General features: G+C 45.2%; 1 protein-coding gene across 3 annotated transcripts in view; it reads right to left on the reverse strand.

The window, feature by feature from the left end:
* Positions 1-15,135, reverse strand: part of unc5db (unc-5 netrin receptor Db) — a 112,441-nt gene that overhangs the window by 42,710 nt on the left and 54,596 nt on the right. For all 3 annotated transcript variants that reach the window (XM_062543170.1, XM_062543171.1, XM_062543169.1), the window contains exon 2: positions 11,817-12,020. In XM_062543170.1, coding sequence (XP_062399154.1) covers positions 11,817-12,020 — 204 coding nt within the window. The remainder of the gene's footprint in view (positions 1-11,816; positions 12,021-15,135) is intronic.

The raw sequence follows: 15,135 nt of genomic DNA on the forward strand, positions 1-15,135 counted from the left end.
TGCAGACACATGGCATTGACGGCGAGCGCGTGGAAGAGGCAGCGAGCGAAATCATGACTAATGACTGCACATGATCCTCCCAAAACGGAAATCCAAGCCATATGTTAACGAGAGATGGTCTCTTCTATCCCGGCTTGGGGTGTTTTTTTTTTTTTAAAGGGCTGGGAATACATCCTTGAGGACTAACCGTCTACGACAGGTGGTGTGGCACTCCGACAGGCCGGAGCTGTGCCACTTTGTCATCTGTCACCCTTATTTGTTTAGAGGCAGAGCGCCGCTGACGGTGCTTATTATTCAGGATCTTCATGATTCCTTCCTTACTCGCCTCTCTCTCTGTTTTTCTCCTCTCTCTCTCTCGCTCTCGTTCTCTTTCCCTCTCTCTCTCTGTCTCTGTCCCTGTCTTCTCTCTCGGCACAGGCTTCCGTGCGGCTCGAGATCAGAAAGGCCAACCGAAAGAGCAGATTTGCCGGGAGAATCACCCAATTAAGAAGTGTCTACACGCGGACTTAAAAACGCTAAAACCGGAGGCCAAGTTCCTCTGAGCTTGGCTGGGGGGACAATGCATGGCTAATCTGGGCCCCCCCACCCCCCCTCCACACACCACCATCACCACCACCACCACCCTCATCCCCATCCACATCCCCTCTCCAACACTACTCCACCCCCTCCACCTCCCAGCTTTGGTCTGTCGCTGTGCCATGACATGGCTTATTAAGCTGGACAGAAATAAGAGCATGTGGGGAGGCTGGAGATACAGGAGCTTTGATCTGCTGAGCAACGGATGTTCCTGCCACACTTCAAGCCAAGGATTATCGGGAATGCAAGTCTGGAAGGACCAGTACTAATCCCTGGAGTGCTTATCATCAGCCCATGCGTTTTATTTGTGCTTTCTTTTTTTTTCTGTAAATATATGTATGGCTTTTTCCAGATGTGACAAAATAGCCCACACGCATTAACAGGCGGCACACTGATCAAGACAAACGTGTCCGAGGGGCATGTTCTCGTATGTAGATGATCTATTTTTCGGTCAATATTTGCATACTCATGTGCCGTTTAGATCCACCTTGATCCACGTGGATCAGTTTTTCACCAGAGTCGATAAAAAGATGCTGACAAAGGACTCGGCCGACTTCTGTGAAAGCCTCCCCCCCCCACAACCCATTCAACATCGCCATACACATCTCCACAGATTTGAAATCGGTGACTGTGCCTCATGTCTGAGATGGCACAAAAGGAGGGGTGACACCATCTTTGAGCAGGTCGTGAAGAGGAGAGGCTGGGAGAGGAGCGGGAAAGGAGAAGAGGAAAAAGGGAGTGTTGTAGTGGAAGCTGTGAAGTACATTTTAACAAGGAGGCTCATGGCGTTAAGCTCTCTCTCTGAAGACAGGCAGTGGGAACTCAGCACCTCAGCTGGGACCCATACCCACTACCCCCACCCCTCCTGCTCCGCTCAGCATGCCTTTTGTGCCAAGGACAGGCTCTTTGTGGCGTGGAAGTTCCCGCAGGTCTGCCTTCGCACAGTGTGATGGTAAAAGAAGGTCTGCTAGACCTGTCTCAACATCCACCTCTTTTTAAATCAGTGTCCTGGTGCTTTTTTTTTTTTTTTTTTTTTTTAAAGAGTTGTCAGAGCCATCTACAGCACATTACAAAATGGCGGGGCACAGACGTTTTCCCAGAAACGCAGGTTGTTTTTTGTGTCTGTTTGAGTGCCACAGAGGGAAAAAAAAACACATACACCACCATTTCGAGGGGTTGTTTTGTTTAGGCAGCTGTGGATATTATTCCAGAGAGAATGGATGTCAACTACTGACTCAGTTTCAATATTAATTTCACATTCACAGGCCGCAAATAAATAATTTGCCTTCAGACTACAGAGTGCCATCAAGTAATATCAAATACGCCTGAGTCGAGAGGGAAAACATGTCTGGCCTGGCGAATTGCTGCCACTATGTGCGACGGATGTGATACTTTTCGAACGTTAATGTCAACACTGCCAATATTTGCAGGAAATGTGAAAGACCAGCGGCATTTCCATTAAATTCTGCTCCTCGGGCTGGTTAGTATATTTGTGCACTTTTGGGGTTATCACAAATTCAGCCACTGCGTTTCGCCAATCCTTGGCAGACAACTGCAACTGAATTGAAGCGAAAAAATCTGCACCAGACTGCTAGCACACAGTTAGAGTTGGAGTGCTGGAGTTATGTGCAGCTGAGGTGAACTTTTGAAAGAAAACAAAAACACACACCAAAAAAAAAGCTGTATTTATTAATACCCTTCATAACCCAGTAGATGTCAAAAAAGACATGAAAAGGAAAAAAATCACATTTCTTCCGCTACACTGTGATTTCCGTGCAAACACAACTTGTGCCTTCAGTCCAGTCCATGTCACACGTCAGCGGTGGCCTCAAAGGTCCGCTGGGGGAAATGCTTTTGCTGGATGACTGCTAGGTACGAAATGTCAACTCCATGTGACAAGTTGCCGCCGACAGATGTCAAAAACCTCCTTGTTTTGACCAGCTGGGTCTTTTGATAGAGGAGTGGATTGAGTCATCTGACCGCGGCAATGGCCTTAGACTAATGGACAGCAGGGGTGAGGGAGCGGAACCGGGGAGGCACTCTGAAAGCCACCAGACACAAGGAGAAAGCACTCCCCTCCGTCTCCATCTCCTTCACCTTTCCAAGCCCCGCGCCTCCTTTTCAACAAGCTCGCCTGCATGGAGTAAGCTTTAGGCCTGTGTTGGTGTATTTACACTGGCGGTTTAATTGGCATTAATACTCCTAATAACATGGCTAAGAGCAGAATTAGCTAATATTCTTTCATGGTTGTTATGGATATTTTCATTTGACAGTGAGAGAGACAGAGAGAGAGAGATAGAGAGAGAGAGAGAGAGAGAGAGAGAGAGAGAGAGAGAGAGAGGGGGGGGGGGGGGGGGGGGGGGAGAGAGAAAGAAAACAATGTTCCTGTCAAAGATGTACTGCACATTTGATATCTCGTCTCACCGCATTCAAACAAAAACGGAACCTGCTAACTGCTCTCCGTAAAGATCACACAGAGGCTTCAGCCAAACATTTTCCACTGCAATGCTCACTGCCAACCTTGGGCACGAGGCGTAATGGCGGGCTAGCTGGGGTGCGGATGAAGATCCTGTCCTGTCACCGCTGCTTTTGTCCCACGTACCGAGGTCGGCCATCTCGGCAGGGGGCTGGGGCCTGTGGGGGAGTGTGTGTGTGTGTGTGTGTGGGGAGGGGGGGGCCTCCCCGGGCTCTCCTGACAGGTGAGCGCGAGGAAGCGGTGTTTATCTGCCGCGGTCAGGATTTCGGCTCCCCCGCCGCTTCGGAGCCCGCCTGAACCTGCCACTCTCCATTTGCCTCTAATCTATATGAAGGGGGAGAGACGCCGGCTTTGTCTGCATGCTGCTCACCCACGATAACATTCACCGCCGTGCCGACTCTAATGATCAAGGATTTCTGCTCCACTCAGTGGGCATTAGGTTTTAATGAAGTGCACAGAAACTCTGCGGGCTTATTTGTGAGCAGCCACACAAAAAAAAGAAGAGGAAGAAGGGGAAGAAAGAAGAGGAGGGGAAGGGAGAGGAGGAGGGAGGAGGGAAGACAGGGGGGGAGGCTGAAAGAAGAAGAGAAACTTCAGCCCTTAATTTATCTGCGACAGACAATTAGAGAAATAAAAAGCACATAAGTCAATGTGTGCCCACAGGAGAAAAGGGACCGGCGGCGTATCCCTCCAGGAAAAAGCCATTTCCTTCTATTATACCATGGTTCTTTTTTCGGGGGCTGGAAAGGGGGAGAAAAAAAAAAACCTCAAACCATGATAAATGGTTTCCTCCTCATACCTGCCTCTCCACCACTAATGTAATGAATTTCTTTTCCAATACTCAGGAAGTGGCCGTGCAAGCCCTCCCATTCCGCCCGTTGCCGAGATGGTCCACGAGCCGGAGACATATGGGTGGGTGTGTAAAAAGCCTAGCAGGGAGCGGTGGCCGTCCCTGGGAGAGCACCTGGTGGTGCTGCGAGTTTCCAGTTTGTTGACGGCGTGCATGCGTTGAAAAAAGGCAAATGAGATTAGGGATGGCTTTCCTCCCCCCTGCATCGGAATCGCAGGCATAAATACTGGGAGTTAATGTATTACAGTACACTAAATCAGTGTAATCTATCTCAAATGACATTCAATACACTGCTGTGAAAGCGATCTGTGAGTGGCAATATGGGTAGCTAATTGGAAGATGGCAGGATCCTCATGCTGCATAATTGATCATCTATCCTTTTAGAGAGCATGAGGAAAATCTCACAACTTCTACAATGCGAGCGTGGATACAGGACTTTCACCGTTTTATCTAGCGCCGCGGGAAGTCGCCCAGCACAGGCCTGCTATATAAAGTTGTTTGACAGTGAACACCGGGGAGCTGACCCAGGAGGTAAGCTGCCATTTTCCCCCTACAGAGCTGTAGCACGATATGCTGCAATTGTCCTGGCCAGATACTCTGCCTGTTGAAAATGCAGCATTGTATCTGAGGAACCTTCTGTAGGATTCTACCACAAAGAACTGATATCATCAACAGACTCTTTCTCTAGGGTACATCCAAACAGACTGGGCTGAGCAATCACTTAAAAATCCTTACCGTCAGTTAATGTGCTTACAAAGCATCACTTATGTGCTTTCATTTTGTTGGAAATGGAGTACATTCAGGGAAAGCAACATTAATAAATTAAAACAACAACAACAACAACAACAAAAACACTACTATTGAGCTGAGGGGTATTCCACAAAGCCGGTTTTATCACAAAACCGGGTAAGTTAACCCAGGGTTTGCGGTAACTCTAGGTTTTCCGTTCCAAAATGAACACGGTATGTTAGTTACTATAGAAACATATGCTCTGAACCTAACCTGGTCGGAGCAGGTTTTGCACAGGTTAAGTTTGAAAGATAACCCGGTTTTGCTCAGGGTAGCCTATTTAAACCCGCGTTTCCGCAGCTTTCTCGTGTTCAATGGCATGCTGAGAGGCCTATTGACATCGGAGCGCAAATAATTCGAGCAATTCACCGAGAGAGATTGATAAGACCACGGCTCGACATTTTGATAAATTTTGGCTGAAGCGATATCGTTTTTCACGTTAAACTTTAATATATTTAAATAGCCTTCTCCAGCCCTACGTTACCAATCGTCAACCTGCCTCAGTTCACTGCAAACTATTTGCATAGCTCTCCATTTATTTGCGAAGTGTAATTTTCTGTACAGTATTTGAGATGCTGATCATAGGGAAAGCTACGGTCTGCCAATCAGTGCGTAAAGTCTGTCTTGCGCTGGAGCGGTTAGTGCGCGACTTCATCCTCTTTCCAGGCCACAACTCACGAGGGTCATTAAAATGGAGTTACACCAACTCGTCTCACAGGTCACTAATGCTTTACGTGTCCCCAAGTGGCACGGAAATTATCCTTGCTGTTGACTTTTCATATGGGATACCATTCGGTTACAATATTATGTCATTGGGTGCATTGATGGCACAAGTGCTCCAGCCATATGAGGCCGATTATGTGAACAGGAAAGGATATTACAGTATAAATGTTTAGGTAGGTATACGCAGCCTATATTGGCCATTTCCAATATCTTCAAGATAGTTTGTTAATCGCTGTCGATTTTATCATTAGATGATATGATGCTTCGCACATGATTATACTTATGTGGAGGCAAAATTGCCTGGTTCGGTCTACGATGCCAGGATGTAATTTGAGCTATAGCCTACATTTCAACAGACTGCGTTGCATTATGAACATATCATAGACCTTATATAATTGATGTGCTTGTGCAAGATAGCTCAAAGTTTGTATTTGGTCGCAGCGCGATGGGTAGCTTCTTGGGGATCGAGGGTATCCATGCCTCCCGACGCTCATCACCCTGTACCCTAATCCCGCTCCCGGACCACATGCAACATTTAACCTGGCACACAACAGAACCCGCGATTGAAAACACATTTGGGATATTGAAGTCCAAATTGCAATGCCTACGTAGTATAAGAGTGTGTCCGAACGGGCTTGCGTAATTGTTGCATGCGCCGTCCTCCACACTATAGCCATTCCGCGCAAAGAGATGTAGAAATGTATGTGGAAAATAATAATTACTACCATGAATCGTAATATTTTATCTTTTCTTGATCAGGTGATCGCTTGGGCCCATCGTAGCCTACATCTTTATAAAATAACAGGTTATGTGGTAGGAATGCTAAGAAAACTTAACTGAGATATGAATAGATTCATAGTTCAAATATTTAAGAACGTGCTTTTGTAGGCTATGCATTCACGCTGTCAGCGATCCGCTACCAGGGTTTCTCTGAATGGCAGTTGCTTTGGTGCTACTTTTTAAAACTTTTTCTAATTTATTACAGCCTGCGTTCGAGTTCTGAGAAACATGCGGCCCGTTTCGCCTAGAAATCTAGACGCCCCTAGCGGCAGCTAGCCTGTTTCGCCCTTTTGATCAGGATTTCCATGCTCCATACATCACGTCTTTATAGGTTTGGCGTGTACGCGCACAACCCAGTGTTAACCAACCCTGTGTTGATTAAACTAATTCATAACCGGCGCGGTGGAACCGACAACTCTGTTTTAGTCGGCTCAGGGTCAATCAACCTAGAGTTCAGCGTTAACTCTGTGTTTGTTAAACCTCCGTTCGTGGAATACCCCTCTGTTCTCTTGATGAAATGAATACACACTAGACAAAACAACAGTTTTAGATGCTGTTAAGCTCTTATTTTCACTCACAGGTTGTTTTGAGACATAACACTCTCAACTATTTGATGCCATAAATGACCTTGAGCCATGCAGACTCTCCTCTGCCATCCTTGCCCTTGTTTTGCAGTGCCTGTGGTGGTTTCAGTACCCTACTGTTGCAACTTGGCAGTCAGCAAGGCTAACTCCTTGGTTACCACAGCGCTTACAAATGACTGTGGCTACAGAGCAGAGCAAAAAGGTGTAGCTTTGGCGAGGCCTGCAGTCGACTGAGAACAAAGACAAAAATATTTCACAGGGATGACCGTAGCATTAGGATTCGGTCTGAAATCTGGACGGTTGCCAAAAAAGAATTGCAGACCACAGGCCTACGGAGTTGTCTGTTGATTATTTAATGAGCACTTAATCCCTGGTCTCTTTAATAGGGTTATAATTCTTAAGAAGGCTTTAACCATGTGCAATAATCACAGTATACATGAGCTAACCAATGTTTTCATAATGCATCTTTTGAAGTCTACAAAAATGAGGATTCACATCACACATGTCCAATATTTTTACAAGCGTGACATACATGCTTTCAGATATTACATAATTACATTTTTCTGCTCTGAAGCAGTACCTGTTTGATATGCATTCCACATCCGTCCGATCTTTTTGCACTCTTTGATCCGACGTAACCCCACCCTAAAGGTATACCTCAGTGAAATCATTTAGATCACTGGATGACAAGGATTTCAAAATCCCTGATAAAAAAGTGGCAAAATGGCCTCAGTGCACTGCCACTAAAAGGTATAAAGCTTCTACAATGAGATACTTTGCTCAAAGTTTAGAAGTGTCTGCCCTAAAGAGGTTTCAGTTTGCTTGTCGTAAAGTTCAAGAAGTGTCAATGCCAGGGGCAGAGCTACGTAATTCATACGCCTCTTAACTCTGGGTGATCTATAACCTTGATGGCTAAGACTTGCAGGCTAGAAAATGTTATTATGGCGAGAGGGCCAAATGCTCCAGCCTAGGTGCCGCTGGTCGATGCACTCTCCCCCAAATTCAGATGACATGCCATTCTGTTATCATTAAATTGGTCTGCACCATGCCTCTCCACCGTGGCTTTAATCTCGAGCCGCACCTCCCTTTAAAATATTGCCTGGTGCTACACCTCAAAGATTATAGGACTCCGAGTGGCCTTTTGATGTCTTAAAATTTGTGTCTTACAAGTTTTTCAATTACTTATAGCACTTACATTTTTCAGTGCTTTTAACACTTAGGTGTTATCGCAGGTAGGGAACCCAGGTCCATTTTAATTGAATTCCTCCATAATGTGGCAAATTGTCTTTATCAGGGGCCTGGTTGGGAGAACAGATCTCAGCATAGATTACAGCTGCCTGTGCGAAGCGATCTCACAGCCTACAGTATCTTGCGGAAGAGGTGTATCTTTGTGTAAGTGTGGGGGTGAGCTATCCTCCAAGTAGTGAAGTGGAGCTGAGATAAAAGATGATCAAACATATCAAGAATTCATTTTGGATACTGTTAATCAGCATAATTCACATCCCCTTACTGTTATAAATGTAAATGCGCAGATTGAAACTGGCACAGTCTGTTATAGGTTGATCACTCCTGACATGAAAATCTTCCCCACAATGTTTCCAAATTACAGAGGAACAAACTGTAGGGATTTGTGTGCACACCAGCTTTACTAGTGTAGTGCAAGCAGCAGGCAGCAGATGTTCAGCCATCTTTATTACTTTCTGTACAGCTACTGGGCAAATCTTCTCACTACTACTATTGCATGAAAAGATTGTTCTTTCTCCAAATGTGTCCACTGACATATTAGGGGTGAAAGGTGAATGAGGGTCACTGAACTCCGTGCCTTGCAAATGGAAGACACGTCCAATACCCCAGACTCATCTTGATTACTTCACAATTGAAAAGAAATTACCGCTGCTCCGGAACCATCATGATGCTGTCGGCTAACATTAGGCCTCTCTTGCTGTCACCAAGCCTTTGGATTGGAAATCTCTTGTTCAATTATGGATGAATCTATTGATGCATCCTGAAATTAGCATTATTGACAGACACATGTGATTAAGGCTTATCCCTGAACCATCTGCTAATCTGTCAGCTATTACCATCGATGGCACCTCTCAGTTGTTCAGTCACCAGTGGTCCTGAAATTTCCAGTGGGAGAGACGGTCCCAGATCAAAGCCGGATGAAGGCGACATGGATTTCTGAGGCTTTGTCAACACTGATTTGCTTCCACCACTGTAAAACTCTGGAGAGTGTGTCAGCAAATCTAATGCTCATAGTCCAAAACACCTTCAAACAAAGATTGAAAATAAGAAATGAGGACAGTCTATGCATGAAATGAGAGATGTTAATGAGCGATCTAACTAACAAAGAAGTGCAATGTGCTTGATTGGCAAAACGTGACTAACCTAAAGAAGAAGAAGAAAAAAGAAAAAGTAGTGGTCACTAGCCATTGAATAGACTCCTATCCTTGCTCTGTTGACAAATTCAAGGGCATTGCAGAGCTTATCTGTGGATTGTGATTCATCTGCCAGGCCAGTAAATAAGAGATCCTATCAGATGCTCAGCATGGCATTGAGGGCCAATGTCCTAATCAATAAAATCCAATTCTTCATAGATCCCTGCACCCGATTAGCCTCCTCTAATCCAATATACAATTCGCCTGTCCATTACTGGCCTACGACGAAGCATAGATTTATCTGTGGTTATGAGTCTGATGCTGATATGAAATCGGTTATGTGGCCGGCAAAGTGAGGACACTCTCTCTGCCTCTTTTAATTACGCTGGAGCCTAGGCCTCCAAATATCGCCATCGCCTTGACAACACAACAGAGAGAAAGTCTTGAGAAATCACGTGAGAGTTCGAGGCTGCAAAATCTGGCTAAGGACAGCCCAAATGTCCAGCCCAAATGTCCAGCGCCTCCCTGACGTGAACCTGGGGCTGTGTTTTGAGAGACGAAACAACAGTGTCTCGCAGGCGTAAAACCGAGGGGCTTTTGTTTTGAGAGCCGAAAACCCAGTGGCTCGCATACGTAAACCGTGGGGCTGTGTGTTTTGAGAGAGGAGAAAGCCCACCGGTTCGCCGACGTAAACGGAGAGGCTGTGTTTTGAGAGGCGAGGCAGCTGGTGGCAACAGCAGGTGTAATCAGTGAAAATGCCAATTAGAGACGCCACAGTGTAACCAGCAAGTATGGCGCTTAAGGGACTAAACTCGGGATCTACAACCAGTTTGATTGTCCTGTTTGGCATCAAAAAGTCACTGCCACTACTTTCTGGGGGTTTTTTTGGAGCTGAAAACTGATTGCTGCTGAAAACTGATTAGGTGGGGAGAATACAAGTGATCAAAGTTGGCAGAGAGAAAGCCTTATCTGAACTAAATGAATAAATATAAAACATGTGGAAGTGTCAGAAAGAACGGTGAAGCAGGTAGAGAAGTCATATTTAATGAAACTGAAATTAAAATTTGTTTCCCATGTTTAATGAAAACATGTTCCAAAGGTTTTGAAGTACAAGAGCATTTAATTACCACGCCAACCCCTCAAAGAGACTTGAATTTGCTGAAATTACCATGGCTCAAATGCTACTTTCATTAAATGTTACTTTAACTTTGATTTAGCTAAACCTTGTGTCTATTTTGTTCATGTTGCTTTAGATTCTTGATGAGGGATGAGGGATGTATTTTTTTTACATCGGTGGCCCTAATGAAGAGATTTAGAGCTCACTCGTGCTGTTAACGTGGTGAGAGAAAAGCAGCGGAACTACGAATGCGAGTATTGAGGCCAAAAGTTAGATTTGCTCCGGTGGGACACTGGCTCACAGTGGGTCACCTGTCTAATGAGATTGCCTGTGAATAGCTCTATAGAGGTTGGTAACGTCTGCTTTAAAAACATACCGGTATATAGATTTTTGATGAGTCCATTGCTGGTACAGAACATTGGCTGGTAAACAGCAGGAAGCATTGGTGCAGTTGGTCACCGGTTGCAATAGAATTGAAATAGCCAGCAAACAATGGACAATTTGACTAGGGGTGAAAAATAAATAAATGAATAGCGGGAGGCTAGTTCAAGACTGGCTCTCTCACACATTTTCACCCCCCACACAGTGCCGAAATAATCAAAGTTGTGACTTTTCATTTCCACATTATCAGTCAGAAAACAATTTCACAGCACAGCAATCACAAAATAATGAACTTCCCGAAGCAATTAAGCACCCTTTCCTACCGAGGAGTCTTCCTGAATACAAGAAAGAGCAGCTTTCCCAGGCTGCCTAATCAGAGCACATTTTAGACGAGGTGTTGGATTAGGCCTACACGCTTTATTTATTTATTATTTCCGATTTCTTTTTTTTCCTTCCTGGAAATCCCTACAGGAAATGGGCCCAAAATCTTCTAATCAGTGCGCTGCTCTCCATGCTTTGACATCTCCTCAACAGGACTGGATTTGATTAGGCAGGAACACCTTTTGTTCGTGGCTCGGAGAGATAACAATTCATCTGAGACTCTCAATGTGGTTTTAATGCACACAAAATCAACTCGACACACATGGAGCTTCTCCTTGGAATTTGCTTGGATCATGCTCAGAATTCAATCACAGAGTCAATTGAATCTCCACCCAGCTGTGTGTGGTCTGCAGAACGCTGGAGCTGGTGGGATTCTTTTTTTTTTGTGCTGATGTTGCTATGAGCTGAATGAAAATGGTGCTCCTATTTGAATTCACATCTGCTTGTTCCATAGCATGGCCTGAAAGCATCATCAATTGAGGGTTATACACACTCAGAGATACAGACAGAAACACACACACACACACACACACACACAGGAGATAGAGGGAGATACAAACACACATTCTCTATTCTTTCTACACACTTTCCTCCTGGTTGTATGCGTTTGTGTGTGTGTGTGTGTGTGTGTGTGTGTGTGTGTGTGTGTGTGTGTGTGTGTGTGTGTGTGTGTATGTGTATGTGTGAGAGTGTGTGTGTGTGTGTGTGTGTGCGCGTGGGTGTGTGTGTCTGCGTGTGATTTTATGCAGCCTCTGACTAACTCGGCATACCAATCCCTCACCTGTGCTCTCATCCATGTACTCCTGGGATGAGTGCTGGCTCTGATGCACCCACTCCCCATTGCACTTGAAGAAGATCTGCAGGGCGGGCGTCGCCCGGCACTTCAGCTTCACCGGGTTGCTCTTGATGATGTAGGCATCCTCCGGCTCCATCAGGAAGTGGGGCAACGTGCTCTGGGCATCTGGGCTGGCATCACCCGAGACTGCTGGGAAAAAAAAACAAACAAACAACGTACGGGAAGTCAGTCGGAACCGTTGCTCGGCAATGGCTGACTTGTGGACTCTGAAATGAGATGTTGCTGCAATCCACACTGCGGTATGGATACGAAGGAGGATCTCAATTATGGTTGTTGAGGGCAAACATCACGAGGAAAAGCCATTCCATCATCTAACGTTTGGAAACATGCCATAATTTGGAGGCCCCTTGTTTTCCCTTTTTGCAGTTTTTCCGGGGTTAAGAAAATGACACTTTTCTGGAAAATCTTCAGAGACTGAAGAATGTGCCTGGAAGATTACAGTGTTTTTCCGCATGTGGATCAAAATAAATCAGAGCGAATTGCACATGAATGAAATGTGTTTGTGTGAAGTGCCAGGGTTGCGCCGTGGCTGGGGCTGTAAATACATCTCATCACAGTCGCAATTTAATCCGACGCGCACATCTCCGAGTTGTCGGCACCATAGGTGCAGGGACTTTCTCAGCCTAAGTGCAAAATGAACTGTTTTCTTCCCCCCGCGTAGTAGTCCCTTACACCGCTACTGCCAACAACGGCGTTGCCTCATTTAAAAGTTAATACCTAGGACATCAGAAGAGGATATATCATTGCTCCGGCTAAAGCTGTGGGGAAACCACTGCGGCCCGTCGTAGGGTTTCTGATAAATAAGGCGGAGGAAGAGACTAGTCCCTTCTTTCTGGGGATTCATGGGAGAATAATGCTCAGGCCCATCAAGCTCTCTGTAAAGTGTTTGATATGGCTAAGCCACACAGATCTGCAGAGAAAACCCATGAAAGTCATTATAGCCAACCATCAAATCCAATTTTGTCCACCGCAAATCGAATTGACCAGCTCTTCTCCTCCGACTCCCACATTTTGTATCATGTTAAATGGGTATAATAATTGAGCGAACACGTACAGCACAGGAGACATGAGCACAAAAACATACGGGCAACATATTATGTTCTCAGGCATTTGCACATGTTGTGTGCTGTGCTTTTAAAACACATTTACTTCTAATCTGCAGAGCCAGCCAACGAATCAAGGTAAAGGTTCTACAAAAGATTTATTTCTCACAAGGGGGAAAGCTGAAGCCAGTTGGAACTGGTACTGGTTCTAGCTCTGACACATTGGTGTCAGAAGAGGGAACGAGGTGACAGATTGAAGATCTCATTGAAAAGATACAGCTGGAAGAGTTCATTGCTCACCTAAAGTGGAAAAAGCATGGCCAAAAATTTCTATTCCAAGACCAGGCAATGATACAATGAAGAGGGTGACCGGACATATACAGTATGATTCAGGTGGTTCCTCTACTTTGTGTCTTGCCAAAATGCACTTGACACAGCAGTATCAGTTTTAAGGTGAGCTACAATACAGTCAAGTCAGCAGCTGATCTCAAGAACCCCATCGTAGCTGCATCTACCAGCTGGTTCTGGCAGGACAGACGTACCCATCAGTGGCCTGGGTGGGGAACGACAGCTCCGGCAAGAGCTTCCCCCTTTGGTAGCTGGTCATTGTAACACTGCTAAAACAACACATCCAATGGCAGCTTGAGACTGAAACTGGACTGAGGACTCGTATCAGAACATAAGCTACATTTTATGTGTATGTAAACACTGTGTATATATTTCCTGTGTTCTCTATTCATATTCTAATTAAAAGTGAGAGTGAGAAGTAAACAATATGGTCTTTAAGGCATTAATAAAGCAAAACATGTGAGGTCCCTACGACTTCTGCACAGTACTGTAAATATCGAAGACTATATACATAGTCATTGAGAACACAATGAGGAGATAATTAAGGCACTAAATCCCTTTGAAAATGAATGACAATTGATTGTTAAATGGCTTTGATTATAACTATGCATTTGAGAGAAATCTTTTCCCATAAATGATACTGTAAAACCAAAGGTGGTTATTAAACATTAAAAATGAAACCCATTACGTTGCTCAGTACAGTGTTTTGTCAAGCGGCCCTCATGTTCGGTGCACTGTTAGCTTTAGCACGGGCCACGGCACACTTCTCAGGTGCTAACAAATGCACTGCACCATTCACAACCCTCACAAACCTGGTGTGGCCTCCTGCCTGCAATCATCCGCCATCCATAAACCAGCCAATGAAACCGTGGACTTTTTAAGCTGTTGTCTCACAATGTATCTGTCACAGCATCATCCGAGGTAACAACTCGTTAAAGAAAGGGAGTGGGAATGACTGGAGGGGTGGAATGAACAGAGAAGAGAAGTCACGTAGGGATAAGGTGAAAAGTCCCACTCGCCAAATATTACTTTTGACATGATAGGCGCCGAAGATGAAACACTAGGGGTCGGTAACCTGTGGAAATTATTCATGTTTCATCACCCAGCTTAAGTCCCTGCAACTGAAAATTAGGGGGTAATTTTAGCTGCCATATGTCACCGCATTCAGGCACAGGAACAATGTGATGGGTTTAAATACCCTTTTAAGGTGTGCTCTTTGGTAACCGCCGCACTCAGATACAGGAATATAAAGGCTCTGACAAGACTTGGTCTCCACTGATGCGAGTTTTCCCCGGTGTGTCACCACCATTTTTAAAAACACAAAAATACCCAGCCAAAAAAAAAACAGTTGCCACTTGACACAACACAACAGCCTGACACGAACAGCAGTATTCTAACCAAGGCATAATCCAGAAGGATGCTTAATGAATTACAAGAGCATGGGTGGTCTTCCACTAATAGACAAGATACTTTTTTGATTGGAACTGGAGTTCACGTTCCCGAACCGTCGCCAACAAGCTCATTAAAGACAATTCCATAATGCCGATACACTCGCTGCAGTCAAAGGTAATTGATAATTGGAACAAGGTGACAATCCACGCTCCATAAACCCGGCCGCCCCTTAGCCCACCCCGCTCAACCCCCCACCTCTTTTTTGCCGTCTCTCATGATAGATGCCCATAAATATGGGGCTTAATGAATCCAATGAACGCACTGCCAATAAGTCACTTAAATGCCCATTACGCCTCCTAATTTTACAAAGCATGCTAATAGTCCTGGTGGCCACAAGTCAACCCTGCCTGATGCCTCCTCCCTAAACCAAAAGCACTGGGTGGCCCTCCGAAGGGTAAAGG

This window comes from Sardina pilchardus, chromosome 8, assembly GCF_963854185.1.
Source record: "Sardina pilchardus chromosome 8, fSarPil1.1, whole genome shotgun sequence".
Classification (NCBI taxonomy): Eukaryota; Metazoa; Chordata; class Actinopteri; order Clupeiformes; family Clupeidae; genus Sardina; species Sardina pilchardus.